The sequence below is a fragment of the Pomacea canaliculata genome, linkage group LG9, assembly GCF_003073045.1.
Source record: "Pomacea canaliculata isolate SZHN2017 linkage group LG9, ASM307304v1, whole genome shotgun sequence".
NCBI lineage: Eukaryota > Metazoa > Mollusca > Gastropoda > Architaenioglossa > Ampullariidae > Pomacea > Pomacea canaliculata.
The window spans coordinates 539,317-559,077 of record NC_037598.1 but is presented as its reverse complement, the minus strand read 5'-3'; the positions used below and the strand labels follow the sequence as shown (position 1 = coordinate 559,077).

The window sequence follows — 19,761 nt, the reverse complement described above, 5'->3', positions numbered from 1 at the left end:
GTATAGCGCATGCTCACGCACATTGAGTGCACATTTCAAAGATTTGATGGCGGCAGATATAGAAAGAGAGAGGGTTGTTGTTTTGCTGCACAGTAACTAAAAACCTGAGATCGTTGTTGTTCTGGTTACATCAGTAATGAGGATACAGTCATCTGACTGGCATGTAAGGGAAAAGATATACAGAGAAATTGTCAGTGCAGAAGCCTGTAAAGAAATTAAAGTACAGCCCGGAAAGTTTGTGTTGGATGGGAGTAGGGATGAAAGCAAGTGCAGAATCCTAATGGACTTCAGGGAGCGCAGAAGAAATTACTTTGTACAAAACACGATCGCCATCACTAAACATTAAATGGGAGGAACCACAACATTTTGTCTAAGGCCGTGTGTTAGGTACCTTAGACCGGTTAGGTAAACAATGGACGACAATCTCGTTGATAAATGTGATAGAAAGGAGTGTTTACCACCACTCACGACGAGGGCTTCACTGATGCAAATTTTCCTCTTCTGTGTTTGTCTTGTTTTTAGTACGAGGGATGTTTGAACATGTGTCTACATTTCTGAATGTATAATTGTTTGTGTATCGGCTCTGTGATAAGCTGGTATAAAACCAAAATTCTAATTAACTCAGAGGTATGTATGGTAGGAGTTACAGAAACGATTTTACGAAGAAACAAACTCACATCTCGAAGATCGTTATCGTGGCGAAACATTTTTTTATCCCGCGAACCCTGGGTGAAGGTTGTTGTTTTGGCCGCTTATCTGGAAATGTTTTTTGATACTCTCTCACACTGAAGGACCACAGATGAAGGAAGTCGAAACGATTGTTATGTTACTGCCATCGACCTTCTTTGGATTTGGTACATGGAGGTCAAGGGTCAAGTTCACTTTCTCGAGCTTTGGACGAGGAGACTAACTCACTTCTGTCTTTTACAAAATACAGTCCTTGTAAAGTTAAAGGCTTGTTCTCGTTAAGGAGTATACTTGTTTCTATCTTCAAGCTTGTTTAATTTCTTCACATTGTATATTTTTCATGCGCATAATCTTTTTTCTTGGTAGCAGTAATGAAATATAGTCAGTAATTTTCTGTGTGAGGTCGGGAGGCGGGAGATGCACTTGCTGTTTTACTAATGTTTATTAGTATGACTTTATGACTTTATGACTATGGATTATGACTTTATATGCGTTAAATAAATTATTCCTTTCATGTAATAGTGTGTAAAATGTACCAGCCAGTCCAAGTATGTCAACAAGTTGACACAGGTCCTAACTAATATCCGGGACAAGAGACAAAAAGAGTGAGGACAGAAAAAAAACCACATTTGCTTGCTAGCAGACTGTGTGTGTGGGAAAGAGGGTATGGGCGCGTGTTGTATACAAATCTTCCATGAACAGTCAAATAAAATGACATTTTTATTGTACAGCTATGTCATAAAATGTTGAGAATAATCGTAGCTGCAGCTGTTGACCAGGAAGTGAACAATCGGTGACCAAGGTGAAGAAGTGGACATGAGGAACCTTCACACTCTCTGGAGTGAGTTCACCTCTTGTTCCCCCCATCGTATCTCCCATGCGACTGGAGCAAGAAGTGTAGTAAGTGAATGGCGGAAGAGAGACAGAAAGGACATTTATGGTGAACAATACCACTCAGAGGAATAGGCTCAAATCTCAGGAGTGGTTTCTAACAATTCTACTACATTATCGTGTTAAACAAGATGGTGCCTGAGGGTGTCCGTGCCTGCCAGTCGGTTACATCATAACAAGGACAAGACCACGAGTATTGTAAAGAACTCAGCCACATAAAGCTTTTATTGCTCGGAAATGTCATGTGACTCAAAGACCAACGGAGCTCGGGAGGAAATTGTTATCAGCTGCCAAGTGAACGGTGAGAAACGAAAAGAAAGGAGAAAGTTTTCAAGGATCCTTCAGCAAACGATTATGTCTTTCTAGTTTGAAACAAAAAGCAGTAGAATTTTTCAGTTGTGGGAACATCTTCTCATTGTTTCATTTGTCTGCCTGATTGATCGATTGATTGATTTATCGATTGATTTGATTGATTGATTTTACTAGAAGGAATGTTTGCGCATCATTTAACTCTGAACTTTTATCTCACGAGTTTAATCACTTGTGTTCCTCTAGTCACTTAAATTCATAATAATTTGATATCTGTCTTTGTAATGCAACCTTTTTTGTTACAAACTTATTATCATTTTGTTTTCTTTGGTCTTCTCCGTTTTTTAAGTCATCTGATAGATTATCATGTCCAAACTATATTAGAACTCTTCGCCACAGGCTTGATTTTTTTTTGTACAAAAAGTAAAACAGCAACAGTTACAAGGCTGCCTGTCTGTCATTGGTCTGTCTGTCAAATTGTTTAGTAACATTAGTACTCAGACTTATTGCTTCTTCTGTTCTCTATTACATGTCTATAAGTCCATGTATATCATTCTGCTTCTTTCACATATCATTTTTCGATGTAACTTGAGAGATAAATAAGAAATTGTGCATGAGACGGAGTTTGGGGCGGGGGTATCGTGATAACACATGGGCTTTGAAATTATTTATTGTATTATTTATTTTGCTGGGTTATGCACTACATTCGTTAAAATTTATTGCTTCTTTACCTTACAGTCTGCTATTTCTGTTTTCCTGCTCCGATTAAACGTGATTTTGTGAGTATTTCCAAAGTAAGGAGGTTAGATATCCTCGTGCCTGAGTTAAGCCTCGCACCCGTATTTCTAGGAAATGCAGGCTGCAGCAAGTGGTCCAGGATGCACCTTGCGACCCCAACAATGCGTGGGAGGGAGCATGCATGTTCATGCTGGGTTTTCGCGGGTGAAAACTACAAAAACAAGTCGCAGTAAATCCTCACCTGGACTCCACGTACCACCCGCTGATTGGCTGGACCATGAGACATTTCTCAGTCTCCATGTCATGCATGCACCCGGTAAATCCAGGGATGGACACTCGCAAGGCGCCAAAGTTTAAACGAGTTTTTATTTGAACACCAGTGGCTGCCTGCTCAAGGTCCTTCTTCCTTAAAAGGACATGGCAGCTGAGAGATGGAAGGGTGTTGATCATTTCATTAAAACACAATGTTTATTGTAAACGGGTAGTTGTGTAAGCTCCGCCCAAAACAAATAAGTCATGACATACGAACAAGGAACAGAAATAAATTATATTCATGGTCTGTATAAAGACATTGTCTGCAGCAGTTCTGGTCAGTCCGACTGGCAGATGCCCACAGTTGTAAACTCACTGATCATAAAATGGCCTCACTACCAGGTGTCGTCTGCTTAGTTCTTCTGCAACTTGTTGGTAAGTTGTCTTCTGTGTAGTTTATAGCTTTACCCTTCTTTTCTTGGTTAGAATCTGGATTATAGTAATGACGAGATCTTCATTTGTGGAGTCTTGTTCTATGTGTAATATTCAAATTTTACTATCTTAAACCATAATTTCTAGCAAGCATTAATATTGTTAGAAAACTGGAACTAAGCATTTCCTGATAAAACCTGTAGGCTGCACCTCACAAGATTTCCTGTTTGCTTTTTATCAAGGGTACATGGAGGTCATAAGAAGTTACTAAAGCCCTAGTTAAAAAATGAAATAAAGAAAAATCCAATTAAAGAAAAAAGGCAACGATAAAAAAGCATTGCAAATAAAAAAATAAAAATATCTAAGCTAAATTATTTTTGCCTTTCAAAAGAGTTTCATATCCTTTTATTTATCTTTGACACATTGTGCTTTGTAAGTTTTGTCTACGGTCCTACTGTAGAAATTTTTAAAGTATAACGAAGCAAGTGTGTCAATTCGTACATACAAGAATATTAATACTAACATTTTACTTGTAAGATAAAGATTAATGTACCACAACTAGTACAAGTTATTCAGCATATTCCATTATTTTAAAAATTATTGTAATTAAATGTTTGCTGTTAAATTGGGGTAAGAAGATGTGATCATGAAACTTTGAGATGTCCTGTCCATGTCGTACCAAGGATTCATACAAGTGACTATTAAGTGTTGTGTGCTATGCCAGCGCTCCATCCCGGGGTAGTGAGCGCAGCCAGCACGTCCACAGACATGTCAAGTGAAGAAACCACCCCGGATACAACTGTTCCTTCAGCCCCTGGAACAAGTGCATCACCAACGACTCTATCGCCTGGAAATAGTGCATCACCAACGACTATATCGCCTGGAAATAGTGCATCACAACGACTCCCTCGTCTACAAAGAGCGCATCTTCAACTACTTTATTTACGGGATCATTGTCAAGCTCTTCAGCGTCCACTTCAGGTTCAACTGGTCCATCGAGTGTTTCAAATGCTGGCTCGAGTACTGGAGGAGATGCTACAGCCACTGAAACTGCGACAAAAAGTAAGCTTTAATCAGATAAACATAATAATTAGCAAAATAAAATTTCTAGAAACGAATATTTGTATCTCTCATTCTCTTTCTGTTTTGCTTGTGTAAAAAATGTTGGGATATTCACATGATAGAAACATGAACGACAGAGTGAAAGTTAAGGACTGTGCTGAATGGTTAAATACGATTTTGAAATGAAACTGATTTCCAATAGTTTCAAACTTTTAAAAAAGTTGAATTGACTCAAAGGCACTGCATCGATGAAAGGATACTGTGTCTTTGTGGTACATTACTTTAACTTAACTGTCAAAAACGAAAACGTCTCGGTTATTGAGGCTTTTTATCGGTTTTCTATTCCCAAGTTGGTTATCACAGGGATGCACACTGATCATGATTAATTTCTAAGATGACCTTTTAAATAAGGGCAGACGGACCATCACTGGCCTTTCATATTCAACTTTTCTAGAAGTGTTTAGGTAATCATATAATAACTCAAATAACTCGGCAAAACGTATTAGGTTTCTCGGGTATCTTGCTAAACAAAACGGCCGGGCACACTAATGTCATAACCTCCTATTTGCTTCTAAAGACAGCCAAGGGACTACACCATTCCCTAATACAAACTAGTAAACTCTCTCTGTTCTCTTAAACCCATGTATACGTATAGGTAGGATGATAGGATGATAGGAGATAAAGCGCATGAATTACTAGAAAAGGCGAAGGACGAAATATGAAGGCTGGTCGGGGCCACCCAAAAATATTGAGTAAACCACTTACAGGTCATTCCAAGAAGTTATTTTGTTACTTGTGTGTGCAATTTTTGTTGTGAACCTGCATGACAAATACACGAAATAAATAACAATGTTTCTGCTTAATCCCATAGGTGGCGCAGGACCACTCACATCCGGGTACATCTGGTTCATCTTATCAGCCTATCTGGGGATTTCGGGTGTCCTCGCGCTGCTGTGACCTTCAGGGGGTGTTTAGATAAAGATATCACTTAGTGGTTTTATTTACACTGTAGGAGTATTTTTAAAATACGTGTCTGTCACCTCTCAATGTTCCTAAACTATTTATAGTAACTGCATATAAATTATTGTTAAAATGACAAGAGGTTATCAATGAATTTATGTATTATTTTGTGTGATAACAAAATGAGAAAGCTATAGTTATCACAGCAGCTAATTAACTCTAAACCACTTAGCAATGTCGTCGATGTTCAGTCAGGACGACCAGGTACTTTTTAGAATTCATTTTGTTTGCCTGATATTGAACAGTTAATCAGTAACTACTTTCTAGTGTTTTAATTCAAGCAATGTGAAATATTTTGACATAAATTCATTGTGATTGTTTCCATCACGCAGACACATGAACCACGGCACTGTTTGCCTGGTGAAAAAATGAAAATATCTGGAAAGTACCTGGGTGTCATGAAGTGTTGACAAAACAAGCGAGTAATTTGTTGTAGAATATAGAAACTATACATTATTTTGTACATATAACTAAAAGCCAATAACACGTATATTGGTTAGTGGCAACTTGGCTTACTAATTATTTTAAAATTATGTCAATCATGTCAAATGCAACTGCGATGACAACGAGTTAATATTTACCTACAGAAATGTGTACATCACACTACAGGCAGATACTCGTTTGGTTTTTTGAAGGGTACTTTTCTTACCGTCCTTTTCTTAATAAACAACGACTGTGATATGAATATATTCAGCATATTGCTCTGCATAATGTCTGTGATATGAGGGAGCTGCGAACCTTTGAGTAGCAACACTAATAAAATTAGAATGGTTATTCTTTTCTCACTTTTATCTGCTTGCGCGTGTGCACCTGTGAATAACTGTTTGCGCTCGTCTCTGTTTGAAATGTTCTGGTTGTCTGGATGTAACAAAGCTAGTAACAGGAATTTCTAGCACGCTGCTCCCTGATGTTCTCATACCTGAACTGAGATTTGATAGAGTTGAGGCCACAAGGACAAGGCTACCTGGCTTGGAGCTGTTTGTTATCTGCTTACATCGTTCAGTTAGGGTCAAAGGGCAACAGACAGCCGGGGCTACAGCCAAGTGCAAGATGCCACGTGCACGAAAACATGTTTTCTTGTCAAAAGGGGTCAAAGTGCAGCTACTTGCCTAAGCTTGAAAAAAGCAACGAAACAGAGAAAAAGATTAATCGTTTTTCAAGGGCTTAATAAAGTGTGTTTTCCTGCATGCAAATATTTCACACTTTTTCTGAGAACATTTTGGAACATGCAGGTAGAAAGTTAAAATATAGTTTTGCTCTATTTTTAACGTGTTTCTTACTGCACAATTCAAATGATGAATCACTCTTTTCCAGGATCAATTTTTATATTTTTGTTTACTACCAACTTCAAACATGTCATCAAGGCTAATCTCTTTGTGATGAATAAAATTTCTAGTTTGATATTTTCAAGCAATCATTTTAGAGAAAAGGGAAGAGAAGAGAAGGCGGGGGGACGAAACAAAGAAAAAGTGAAGAACAGGCAGAAAACTTAATTCACATGGTTTTCTTAAAATTGTTGCCCCAGCTACAGCACTGCCCAAACCCCACGAATCTTCTGGTTGTTTACTACACACAATGCAGAATCCTGCTATCTCCTATCTCCTATCTCCTCACCTAGTGCAAGCTGGACTACAGTAGTTTCTGGCTGACACCACTCTGCCTGTCACACCTCCCACTACTCTCTCTACTGAGGAGGAGTGCCGGGTGCTACACAGGTAAATATTTGTCATATCCTGGCGACCTGTATCGCTAAAATCTTTATAGATGGACGCAAGGAGAGTACGGGTATCCCCTTCTTTCCCCCACAGGGGGAACTCTGTATCAGGGACCAACATAAACTGTTTTTGTAGCACTAAGACAAACCACACAAACAAATAAATTATCATTGCTGGGTTTAAGTACAATGGTAATGAATTGATCACCCCATGAATCCGGGATGAACTATTTATCGTGCAGGACCTGCAGGTGTTTTACTTATAGGTGGGAGGACACGTGTACCCACTACTGCTGTAGATGCAGGTCTTACCGAGGTTTTTATGAGAATAAATGTGGTCTCGCTAGCCTGTGTGTTGAATATCAGTGGTATGATCTGTGTGACTGTCTGTGGTATCGTCTAGTCTCACCCCGTCTGTCGTTTAACTTTAAATATTTCTCTGTTCTTGTGAGTTAATCATTACAAGTGGTTTTCCAGTTAAAGGGGAAAATAAAACAATAAGATTTTAAATATATATATATATATATTGCATACTGTCCTAATCATAATTATTACAATGACAACAGCACAGGACATTCTGTACACTTGTCTCAGATGGTAAATGTGAAGGTGAGCAGACAGACAGCACGCGTTCACTGTTATCAGGTGTCATTTCCGAGTGCTCTTTACCACTGGGGAGAGCTTTCAACTTTTTAAAAGACTTCCGTCCCGACTGTGTCAACTTTTATTTGTTAGTGATCATGCTGTGGCCCTCGGTGAGCACTTCACGTGACACGATGGCAGCCTGGTGAGTTCAGGCCCCGGGGTGGGTGGGGAAGGTCGAGTGTGCTTTAGATAAAACTTCTCTTACAGATGTTTCACCAACATTTTGCAATGTCTGTTTGTGCAATTCATACTAGTGTCTGCTCTAAGTGTCGTTGCGTGGGATTATAAAACAGTTATCATCATCTTTGCTTGTAAATCTTTTGTAAATCAAAGTTTGTAAAGCATTTCACTGTAGACATGTAAAGACAGATGACTTGACAACCTGATAGTACATCCGCTCATCCCCCTCCCGCCGCCCGAAGAAACTGTGCAGTTTGCTCTCCAGGTGGAGTAATTAAGAACATTAACGGAAGTCAATCTCATTAGCCATAGTTGTAACTGATACAGAAGGACGACTACCTCTACAGGTGAAAGGAGCGGAAATGAAGGTGGAGTTGTTTCCTGTATAGTCGCCGGGTTAAGGTCAAGTACAAGATGTCAAGGACTTGATAAACATGTTTTATCAATGAAGAGAAGGGGTCGGTTGAGGAGCTGGCTGGTTTAGGGTAGGAAAGAAAGGAGCAACACAGGGGCAGGGTCTGACTGACCTGTCAAATAAATTATAATGTGTGGGGCTTCTCCACGACCAGGTAAAGTGTTGATAATGTGTTGTTCTCAGCTTACACTGCGTGGAAATAATAAACATAAGATGAACAACACTAGCCTAAATGGCGGTTTGTACTTACCTGTTACACCTGTATCGTCATTACCCTATGTTGGTTATAAAATATCCTAAAATTCTAAGTGCAAGCACAATCAATCTTCAAAAACGCAGTTTTATGAGGGATGTATAAATAAATACAAAAAGTCAAGTATCAGTCCTACTAGCAGATTTATTCCATGAGACTGCTGCTCATAAGATGTCAAATATCAGGGTTAGCTTTTCTTTGCTGCAGTTGCTTGATTTATGGTTTCTGTTTTATGAGACCAAACTAGTTCTTCGTGAAGTAGAAGCTTCGTGTTTCAAGGAACTATTGAATTTTACAATATTTATATCTCTTCAATTTAGCACTCTGACTTAAAAGCACAATTCTTAAAGAAATTAAATAAACTGGCTTAACAAACAAAATTGGCTACATTTTAATTGAAGACAATATGAATGCTCTTTTTACTTTTTTCTTTAAATGTATTGAATTCATTTTATTCCATCCAACACGCATATGAGTCACGGCTTTTGTCGACTGGGAAGAAATGAGTTCTGACTAAGAATTATGTGGATATGGTCTGCATGATTACTATGGACATCATTTTATGTCTTAACATAGAAGCAGCAGCAGAGTCTGCATCATACAAATTAAAATATTATTTTCTATTTTTATAAGTTTTATATTATCATTATTAGTTTGTGTATTTGTAGGGAGGAGGGATAGTGATGTATGTGTCATTATCATTATTATTCTTTTAGTTTTTGCCGATTACTAGCTAAGTTGTCTCGCCGATACCAAGGACCGGGAGAGAACCTGAATAGACAAGCAGCCATTACCACCGGTCTTGTGTCACGTGATGAGTTTACCACCACAGGCAATGTCACCTCTCGGCCTTACGATAGGGCCTTTCCAGGTAGCAATGTGGACTACATTCCAACCCTGACCCCACTTCACCCTGGATTAGGGGCTGGCCACGTGGGGCCGTAGTTACGAAGCGAGAGTAAGTCTCTACAGAATTACAAGGTTTTTTTTTCATAGCTGCAATGCCACTCCCAGACCCTCAGACCCTTCATGTTTAATTTTAGCGGGATTTCGTTACTATCCCTTTATAATTATGGCTTTTGGTGTTGAAAAAGCATGTTGTGGATCTGTACATCACCTAATAAATTTCAGAAAAAGAAAACATTGGGAGTTTCCCGTGTTGCCAAGAGACAACCATCTTTGCTTCATGACTGCTGCTAAGGAATTAATTCTCCTCTTGTGCGCGGAGACCCGTAGCTATTCACAAACCGATCAACATTAATCAGCGGTGCACATAGAGAACAAGACACAGACTGTTAAGAGATGTAGGATAATTCTCCCATAAACAAGAGGATTTATCCCCCCATGTGAATTTGACAGTTTGCGTGCCAGTGTTTTCAAGATAAATTGCTTCTTTGCCTATTTAAGGAGGAAGTCCAGCACGTGTTCGTCATTGGTTCACCGGAAGTCTGAGAGTAAATCGCAGCGTCTTGAAGTGAGGAAGATGTCGTCTGCAGCCTGCCTCACCCTTCTTGTGATTTGTCTCTTTGGTATGATCTGTTATCTGCTATTTGCATCTGTTTGTTGCATCTTTTTCAGTGGCTGTGTCTATCATGTCTTTTTATATTAGTGAATGCGAATTTTTATATGTTTATTAGTACTTGTGTTCTGTCTGTATCGCAGAATGTTTCGCTGTCACATGATTATTCTTGGGGACACTATTATGGACTGTGTCCAATCATCGTTCTATGAAAAAAAAAAAAACTTGATCTCAAACATGCTTAGTTAACAAATTCACAAGTTAAAAATGGTCTTTTTTTAAGCCTAATTATTAAAAGGTGCATTAGAGCCAGCAAGAAATTTTTTTTTAAGAATTAACTGTTTTTCACTTTGTATATAAGCACATGTTTTTACTTATGAGTTATGATCATGTTTCGTTTTTATTCTTTTTACAGGCAGCATTTCGCAAATTTCAAGCAAAACGTCTGATACAGAAGGTGCGTTGAATGGTTTTGCAAGTTATCTGTAGTAAAAAAACAAAATTCGAAACATTTATCTTTACTCATGTCTTTTTGCATTGTGATTGCTTTTCGTTGATTGCCTGACACATTTCAGAGAATTTTTTTTATACAATTTCGGATACCAGAAGCTACAAGATTTTTCGTGAACATGTTTACAATCAAACCCTCGTTACTCTCCAAGTGATGAACACAAGCTGTAACTTGTTAAACAAGAGTCATGTCTGCAGTCACCATGAATCCCAGACTTCTGATGGATGAGGCAAAGCTTATGTTGGTTTCTCCCACATTGATGTGAATTGGTGGACAAACGAGAGAAGATGGATTTCTTCTTCTCGAGCATAGGAGGGCTTTCGTTTTATCATTGTTGAGTTTGCTTGTTACCATCCAGTCATACTTCATTACTACAGGCTACTATGTTGATAAAAGACATCATTACAGAGTCTAATATTTTCATGTAACGCATAATTTGTTTCTTAACAGGGAATCTCAGCAAATATCAACAAGCATGAGTTATACTGAATTATTTTGAATAAATGTCTCTAAAGAAAAACAAATTAGGTAAGAAAGGAAACGACAAATTATTTTTCCTTTTTCGCCGCTTCAGATGGACCTTCACAAGCTAGTGTTACAGAAGCACCACAGGCAAATGCAAATGATAACAATAATACCCCTGAAGTTACAAGTGCACCAGCTATTGTTCCCTCCAGCCAACCCGCAATGCCAGATACGACGAAGGAACCAGGGAAAAGTGTACCACCTTCTGTCACAAAGAGAAATGACACCACGACTGCAACTGTTGGCAATAGCAGGAATGGTGCTCAAGGAATTGTTTCTTGTCTAAACATGTCGGTGGTCACACTACTTATAGTTGCCACTGTTCATCTGTGAAAAACCAAAGTCCAGGAGAGTCTCTAGCAGACTTCTGTCGCTCTTTTTGGCATGTTGAAAAAATTCTCACTTTAATTTGTTTTTGTGCTTCTCACATCTGTGTTGTCATATCACAATACAAACCTGTGACCTTTAGCTGCAGATAGCTTACTCTATCAATACCTCTCATGATACTTATCTAAACTGTCTTTGACTCAAAGTATATACAGTATGTTATATTTATGAAATAACTTAGTTGATGACTGATTTTCTTTTGAATTTACTATTGACTGTAAATGCCTATAAACGTGTTTTAAGAATCCAACACTCGCAGTAATACCAAACTTGTGATCTCGAGTTTCGGTGGCTTCATTTTGTTCATTTGTTGACATGGTTAACGAATAATCACTGTCACACAGTTGTGTCTCGGCCAATGAACCAGTGTCTGAGTGTATGTGGGTGTTGGTGTCGATGTTGGTGTCTGCCAACATGAACACAAGCCGCTTGAGACACTGGTGAATAGTCATGGATGAGTGAAATGCACCGCCTTCACCTGGACAATGACACAGCATTGACTTGTAATAAAATATGTGACACTATTTTAATAGAACTTTATTTCTTATTTTTGTTCTATTGTTATTTTTCTAATAATTGTTTTGGTATACCTCTATACTGTTTTAGATTAGCGAGCTTGTACAACCTCCGTCCACTGCGACTGTGTGATACAAATAAAGTTTGTAACATAATTTTTGTGTTTTCTTTTCACCCTTTTCAAGGGGGTTTTATTTGATTAAAAATTCTTAAATTAATAAAATTAGCAATTGGAAAAAGTAATCTCATTTTAAAATGGCTTACTTGATTGATTGCATAAATAATTGATTAAAATGAATTATTTACACAGGTTTTGATTAGGTCTTGTGACGGATATACATATGCAGCTTCTTCCAAGGGAGAGAACAGAGTTTGAGTGAACAGTTAGTTCCCTGTACCATGCGTGTGTCCAATGCTTCTAACTTATTCAAAACTTGTAGACAAAAGATTCTTCTCTGTGAACACATTGTCTGTAAAGTGATAGTAATGGTGAATGTATGTAAAGTTTTCGAAATTCTCTTTCTTGAGAACTTTCTATGTGTCTATTTTTCGTCTCTTTGATTTGCTTTTTCTGTACTATCTTTTATTATTAATATAGATATTTGTCCGAAAGTGTAGAAATATGACATTGCATTCAGATTATAAACCTCAATCAACATTGTAACACATACCCTTTGAAGTTTTGACTTTTGTAAAATCTCGAACTTTATTGTATTTTACATGGCACAACATTTTGAGCTTGAAAGTTTGTTCTCAGCAAGCACTACCTTCTTTATATACTAGATTAGGATAACACATTACATCAAAGTTTTTGTATCATGCCTCCAAGGTCTAGTTGTTTCCTGCGTAGTCGCCGGGTTAAGGTCAAGTACAAGATGTAAGGGACTTGATAAATAAGTTTTATCAATGAAGAGAAGGGGCCGGTTGAGGAGCTGGCCTGATTTGGGGTGGGGAACAAAAGAACAGAACAGAGGCAGAGTGACTGACATGTCAAACAAATAAATTATAATGTGTGGGTTTCACCACGACCAGGTAAAGTGTTGATAATGTGTTGTTCTCATCTCACACTGCGTGGAACTGATCGACATAAGTAGACAAACATCGGTTTAAATGGCGCTTTGTAGTTATCTCTCACACCTGTGATTTGGAGTGGCGTCCCTTCGCCTAACGGGTGTGTCGGAGTCGGCACTATGCAATTTTTGTATTTTTAACAGTTTATTGTGAGTTTGGCACACATTGTGTAGGCCGGTGCTTTCCTTGCGTTGTTGTTATGCAGGACTGTAGATGTGAACAGCTCGGGGGCAGACGAGTTACTGAAAGAAGTAGCTGGTTGATTTGAGTAACCCATTGGATCTCGACTGTTAACCAAAAAGAATTTAAGCAAAACTAGAATGGATAGAACAAAACCTAATCATAAAATAACATTTTGATGGCCATTGAGTTTGGATATGTGTGTGTGATTTAAAAGAGTTAGAAGGGAAAGTAGAGTATGTGTCATCATCATTAATCACTTGACTGTTAGTAGCTGACTACTAGTTAAGCAGACCCGCTGGTACCACGGACCAGATTGTCTTGTGTCTCTTTACTGTGCTTTATAGTTGATGAAGAGCTCGTGATGAGACTGGAATGTACTGCCTGTGATACGTTTTCTTTACTACTTGCAGTTCTCCCACAGACAGACAGACAGACAGACAGACAGACAGACAGACAGACAGACAGACAGACAGACAGACAGACAGACAGACAGACAGACAGACAGACAGACAGACAGACAGACAGACAGACAGAAGCCCCTCCACAAACCTCGCGACGCAAGCAATATCACCTCCTAGCCTGATGATAGCGCCTTACTACAGGCAGTACAGTGTCCCATAGTCCGACTCTACCACCACTTTACCTCGGATGTCGTCGTCTCTAACCACACATGTATGTTGTTCTTAGTGCATCACATGACTCTCTAGGCGGTCCCAACCGCGGGCTGTAGTTAATAAGTGATAGTAAGTCTCCTTCCAGAGAAAAATCCGAAACACGAAGAAAATGTTTTTTTTTTAAATTTTCATATTTGCAATGGCATTCCCAGACCCTCAGACACTACTTCGTTGTTTTGGTCTTGTGTTCTTTTTGTGTGTGTGTGTGTGTGTGTTTTAAGCAGGGCATCATTATCACCACTTTGTAATTGGTGGTCTCGGTGTAAAGTGTCATCTATATGGGCACACAACATAGCTTTGAAAACAAACCACTTTTTCTTGAGTTATCACTGTTGCTCAAGGGCAGCAACTTATCCTCGCTTTACAATTACGACCAGGAAATTAATCTCTTGGGTGCGGAGGGCCGCAACATTTGACCAGGGATCAACATTACTCAGGGTTACATAGATAACAAAATAACAAACTTTAAGAGTTGTAGGCTTATTTTTCTGCTAAGGGTGTAGTACACACACACTTTCCAAAAATAAAAGGAGTTATCTGCCCAAGCGACTTTGGCAATGGCGCGCCAGTGTGTCCAAGATAAAGAGATTGTTCGCCTATTTAAGGAGGAAGTCCAGCACGTGTTTGTCATTGGTTCTTGTAGCCTGACAGTAACTCAAACCTTCTTTTGTGGAAAGATGTCGTCTGCAGCCTGCCTAGCCCTTGTACTTGTGATTTGCTTCTCTGGTATGATCTATTATCTTCAATTTATATCTCTTTGTTGCATCTTTGTCAGTGGCTTTGTCTATTTATCGTTGTTTGATCTTTTACGGTTTATTTTTATTAGTATATGTTCCTATTTGTATGTTTGTTATTACCTTTGTTCTGTCCGTACCACTGGCTGTATGGCTGTGAAATGATAATTCTTGAAAGCGCATGTTAAGGACTATTTACTATTGTCGTTAGATTAAGAGAATGACTTGACCTTAAACATTTTTGGCTATCAAAAACACAAATTCAGGATGGTTTTTCCAATATGAGAACACACAGAAGATGTTTAGCTTTGATTAACTTGCCCATTAAAAAAAATTACTCATGTATGTTACAAAAATGTTTCTTATATTCTCTGCACAGGTAGACTATCAGAAGCTCTAAATGACACATCCTCGTCATCAGGTGCGTTTGACAATTCCATAAACTAATTAAAGTAAAGATTTGTTTTTTTAGAAAAGAAAAATGGTGTAGCAATTTACGGATGATTGTTTTCAGTAATGTGTTATTGTGTTGCACTGATTTCGTTATTGTTAAATCATCATGTTTTATTTGTAATTTTTATTTAATTTCTGTTTTAATTTTCACTGAGCTTTTGTTTCATTCTGCTATTTTCAATGCCGATTTAGATAAGGAAACATTATCGATTTGAAAGTTGATCACTTTTATATAATGCTACACTTAAGCAATGTTGCCATATTTTCACATTATGGTGCAGAATTATGTTCTGTTTCTTATCTAAACTTACGAGCACTAGTGAGGTTGTATTAGAAATGTGCAGTTGTAGTTTATAAATCATTATCAGTCTTAGATGACGTGCATCAGCTTGCAGTCATTGTTTGTAAAACAAACAACTCTTCTCCCTTCTCTCTTTCTCGATGACGTCAACAACTATTTTTAGGTGTTACTTTCATGGTTTGGAGTAGTTTTGTACAAGTCTGGTAAAGCACTCATTATCTGAATAAGTGTTCAAAATTGCAGTTTGTATTAGTCAGACGTTTGTAAACTTGTTCAAACAAATCCTTTGCATACATCATTTTAATCTAAATGGCATCAGCATTTTATAAAAATCCTTTCCTCCACTTGTCCTTAGTATTCAAAGTGTGTACAATATGTCAGTATGTCTTTGAGTGGAGTTCAAATCACTCTAATGCTGTAGCGCAAGACAATATTTTTCGTTCTGAAGTCCTGGTTCATCTAGTTTCACCTAGGATTGTTATTTAGCACACAAGCGCTAAACTCCTGTCCATGACATTTTATATTTGTCTGCATGATTTTTGACTAAACGTATTGTCTATTTGTCAAGTAGTGTGTTATTGTAAATTGTTTATATGTTGTTCATGACTTCAGAGCTTAATATTTAGGTACCGGTAAAATCACCTACCCCTTGAAATTGGCCAATGGCCTCATCAATAATGTTGCTCATTCTTCTGTCTTTGTTCACAAGATAATGATTGCGTTCTAATTTTTTTTTTTTTTCCCATGAGGCAAAATGTTTGTAAATGTATCTTTCTGAGAACACTGTGGGGAGTAGGAATGCGACTGGTGTTTTTGTTGCCGTGATACGATATGATTTTCTAGTGGCTTGAGTATCTGCTTTACTTGGTAAATGCCCTTTATTGGTAAGTAAAATCGCTCTGTCAAAAGTCGACAGAGAGCAACTATATATGATGAATGTATAGAGATCGGGGTGCACAGAACTGTTTTTATTTTATCAATCAATCTTACTACACATGCAAGGAAAAGGAGTATACAATGAACTCGTATTAACTGCTGTATAAGGTGTCAGTGGACATAACTGATGCCTATAAGGACAACGACTGGCTGCAAAAGACCATGGAATATAGTAATGTTTGTCGTTGGTTTATACAGACTCAAAAAGATATCTAGAAAATTGACAATGAACAGTTATAGTAAAACAAATTGTAACAAAGGATATCTTAGAAAACAAAATTAAACAAGGAATAAATGTGAAAATCGGTTTTATGATTTGTTTTAGGTGCAGAGATTGCGTCTCCAACAGCTTCTAGCCCAGGAGTTAGTCCTCCAACGAACACTATTAAACCTTCAGACAGAACTCCACCAACAGGAGACGGAACAGGAACAGGAACAGGGACAGGGACAGGGACAGGGACAGGAGCAGGAACAGGGACAGGGACAGGGACAGGGACAACCTCGGAAAAAAGTGCTGGAAGCAGTAAAGGAGCTGCTTCCTGCCTCAACCCGTCAGTCCTCACCTTACTCATCCTTGTCACTGTTCATCTGTGAAGAAAGTGTCTACCTGACCTCCGTGTCACATCTCTTGGCATGTTGAAGTGTTTGTCCCCTTCGTTCATTTGTGCACTGAACACACCTCACATCTGCATTGCTATTTCATAATACATATCTCTCTTATCTCAATATCTCTCTTATCTCTCACCAAGTTGACTTTAACTTACTCTGTCTAGACCTTGTCTGACACTTTTCTGATTTGTTCACTCGAAACATGGGTTTTCCTGTTATGTGTACATGAACTTGTTATAAGAACCCAGGGTCTCGTCAGAACACATGACCTGTGATGTCAGGTTCCGGTGGCTGTATTCTCCTCGTTTGTTGACATGTCAAGAGAGTCGTCAGTGTGACACTGCTGCATCTTGGCCAATGAACCAGTTCCCGAGTGTGTGGGATGTTGGTGTGGATGTTGATGTGGATGTTGGTGTGGATGTTGGTGTCTGCCAACACGAACACAAGGCGCTTGAGATGCTGGTGAATAGTCACGGATGAGAGAATTCCACACACCACCTTCGCTTGGACAACGATTAATGTCGAACTTTAATATAATCTTTGACACTATTTTCTCTATGATTGCTAGTTATCTTTATGTAAGAGCTAGTGTAGAAATTAAGTTTATAATTATTTTGGAATTCCTCTATACCGCTTTTTAATATCAGTAAAATTGTATTAATCTACAACTTCCGTCCACTTCACGCTAATGCGACTGTGATAAGGCTAACATTTGCTACTTTCTTGTTGTTTTCTTCATGTATGATTGATTTAATCTTCTGTTCAGAGGTTTTTTTTTATTTTTTGCATCTTTGAACTAATAAAACCAGCACTTGACAAACATAAACTCGTTGTTTCTTTTTAGTTGCATGTTTGACTGATGGCACACATAATTGATTTAAATTATAATTATTTACAAAGCTTTTGATTTGAAAGCTGCCTTAACGACAGACACATACAGCTTTGTCGAAGGGAGAGAACAGAGTTTGAGTAAAGAATTGATGACTATATAAGGTAAGTGTGTCCAATCCCAGCAATCAGTAAGTGTACATGAAAAATACTTCCCTGTAAACGCCTTACCCGTAAAGGATAGTAAGGAGTGAATACATTACAAATTTGCGAAATTCTTTCCATCTCATTCTTTGAACTTTTTCTCTTTCTATCTCTTTCTCTCTTAATTTTTACTCTGGCTCTTTGTTAAAATGTATTTCTTCTTCGATATCATCTCTCTTTCTGAATAATGTCATCCGTCTGAAAGTGTGGAAATAGGACCGTGCATTAAGATTCTATAAACCTATAACAAGTGATTTCAATAAACCATGATCAGCTGGGCAAACTTAAAGTTTATTTTTATTTTTTGGTGTGCATTTTGTAACAACAGTACGAGGAAAGATGTAATACAACATAGACATCAAATGATTTTTGTTATGTCCATTTCTTGGGATGAGTTTCTGGAGAAAGATTACAGTGTACCTAGTCTTTATACTACAACTGTGATTAAGAAATCTTTAGAATTTGTTAGTCTTTCCGACACTCGCCTTGCTCTAAACATTAACTAACATCATTACATTTAGACAAAGTTTAAGATTTGACAGGACGTCGAAACATCCTTCAGTCTTAAAACATTTAGTACACACTAAAGCAAGAGTGAAGAAAGTAAATATTAGGATACAGTTAAGTGAAAGTAAGAAGGGTCAGTAAAGAGAAAAAAAGTAATTTGCTGCTTTAACATCGAATAATGTGCATTGACTGTTCTGTAGTGAATGTAGATATTTCACACTTTATTAGCAAATTAACACTTCCATAACAATTACTTTTTTTACACACAACGTGAGGGAATTAATACTATTTCTTATGAATAAGGACCTGCCTGTTGATAACATTTTATGGCTCGTTGAAAGACGACAAACTGTGGAATGTTAGTGGACAAATTAAAAAAAAAATTAGTAGAAACTCATGGTATATGAAATACTCACTTTTATTATATGTTTGTATATTTGACAAATACCTCCTCGCAGCCAGTCATTAAATAAAGTATATTATTGTGTGTTTCCCCCTTGTAATACTTATGTTAAAATACTTTACAGCGCTCATCTGAGAAAGACAGAATGAATAAATGAGAGAAACGGGTGGAAGAAGGGAAGGGAAGGAAAGTAGACTAGAAATAATAACAACTATCTCCAAGTTATGGTAAGGCGACACGTTTATAAATATTACAAGTTTTTTGATAACTACTAGAAGCTAGAAGTTGCTAAGTCAGTCAGGCTAATACGATTTCAGAAAATATTTCTTAAATAAGGTCCCCGGTCTGTCATCAGAGCAAGAAGCTGCCATTCTTGTATGCCCAGTCTGCATGGTATCTCTCAAAACATTTTTATTAAAGAAATAATGACAGATTTTGGATTATATTTATTCACATGTATTATATTTGATGGTTAGCTAGGACTGTCTCGAGTTAAGTATAGGTGCAGCTGTTGACCACACTTAGGAAATTCATTCCCCAGAAATAGGACTGGGATCATCTGTATGGTAAATGTTGGGGTTAGACAGGTTAGAGTATTTAGAAACAGCACTAGGCAAACACCTTAAACCTTGAGAAAGATCAATGAGCAATGAATGTCTTGCCCCTGCAACATTAAAATGTTTACCATCGGAACTACAGTCATTCCCCGACAGTCATTTGTGTGTGTTTAGGAGAGAGCTTTAATTGCTGCCCTAGGTCTGTGAGCGGTCGTCTGTATGTCTTCAGCACTTCAGACATGGTG

At 37.9% G+C, this 19,761-nt stretch overlaps 3 protein-coding genes across 5 annotated transcripts; all 3 read left to right on the top strand.

Annotated features, from left to right (window-relative positions):
- The first annotated feature begins 408 nt into the window (after positions 1–408).
- LOC112572814 lies at positions 409–6,165 on the top strand. 3 transcript variants are annotated; one of them, XM_025252711.1, is made up of 4 exons: positions 409–1,879; positions 3,207–3,312; positions 4,034–4,371; positions 5,243–6,165. In XM_025252711.1, exons 2-4 carry the CDS (start codon positions 3,264–3,266, stop codon positions 5,348–5,350), a joined length of 495 nt encoding a protein of 164 aa, XP_025108496.1. In that variant the 5' UTR covers positions 409–1,879; positions 3,207–3,263; the 3' UTR covers positions 5,351–6,165. The 3 variants fall into 3 exon arrangements, with proteins under 3 accessions (XP_025108496.1, XP_025108495.1, XP_025108494.1); XM_025252710.1 differs by having other exon boundaries at positions 410–1,879; positions 2,737–3,312; XM_025252709.1 differs by lacking the exon at positions 409–1,879 and having other exon boundaries at positions 2,357–3,312.
- A 3,198-nt stretch (positions 6,166–9,363) lies between these two features.
- Positions 9,364–12,204, top strand: LOC112572152. The gene is made up of 4 exons (XM_025251705.1): positions 9,364–9,556; positions 10,006–10,127; positions 10,533–10,574; positions 11,203–12,204. Exons 2-4 carry the CDS (start codon positions 10,082–10,084, stop codon positions 11,484–11,486), a joined length of 372 nt encoding a protein of 123 aa, XP_025107490.1. The 5' UTR covers positions 9,364–9,556; positions 10,006–10,081; the 3' UTR covers positions 11,487–12,204.
- A 2,322-nt stretch (positions 12,205–14,526) lies between these two features.
- Positions 14,527–17,843, top strand: LOC112572773 (period circadian protein-like). Its single transcript, XM_025252642.1, has 3 exons — positions 14,527–14,710; positions 15,098–15,139; positions 16,734–17,843. Exons 1-3 carry the CDS (start codon positions 14,542–14,544, stop codon positions 17,000–17,002), a joined length of 480 nt encoding a protein of 159 aa, XP_025108427.1. The 5' UTR covers positions 14,527–14,541; the 3' UTR covers positions 17,003–17,843.
- The last annotated feature ends 1,918 nt before the right edge of the window (positions 17,844–19,761 follow it).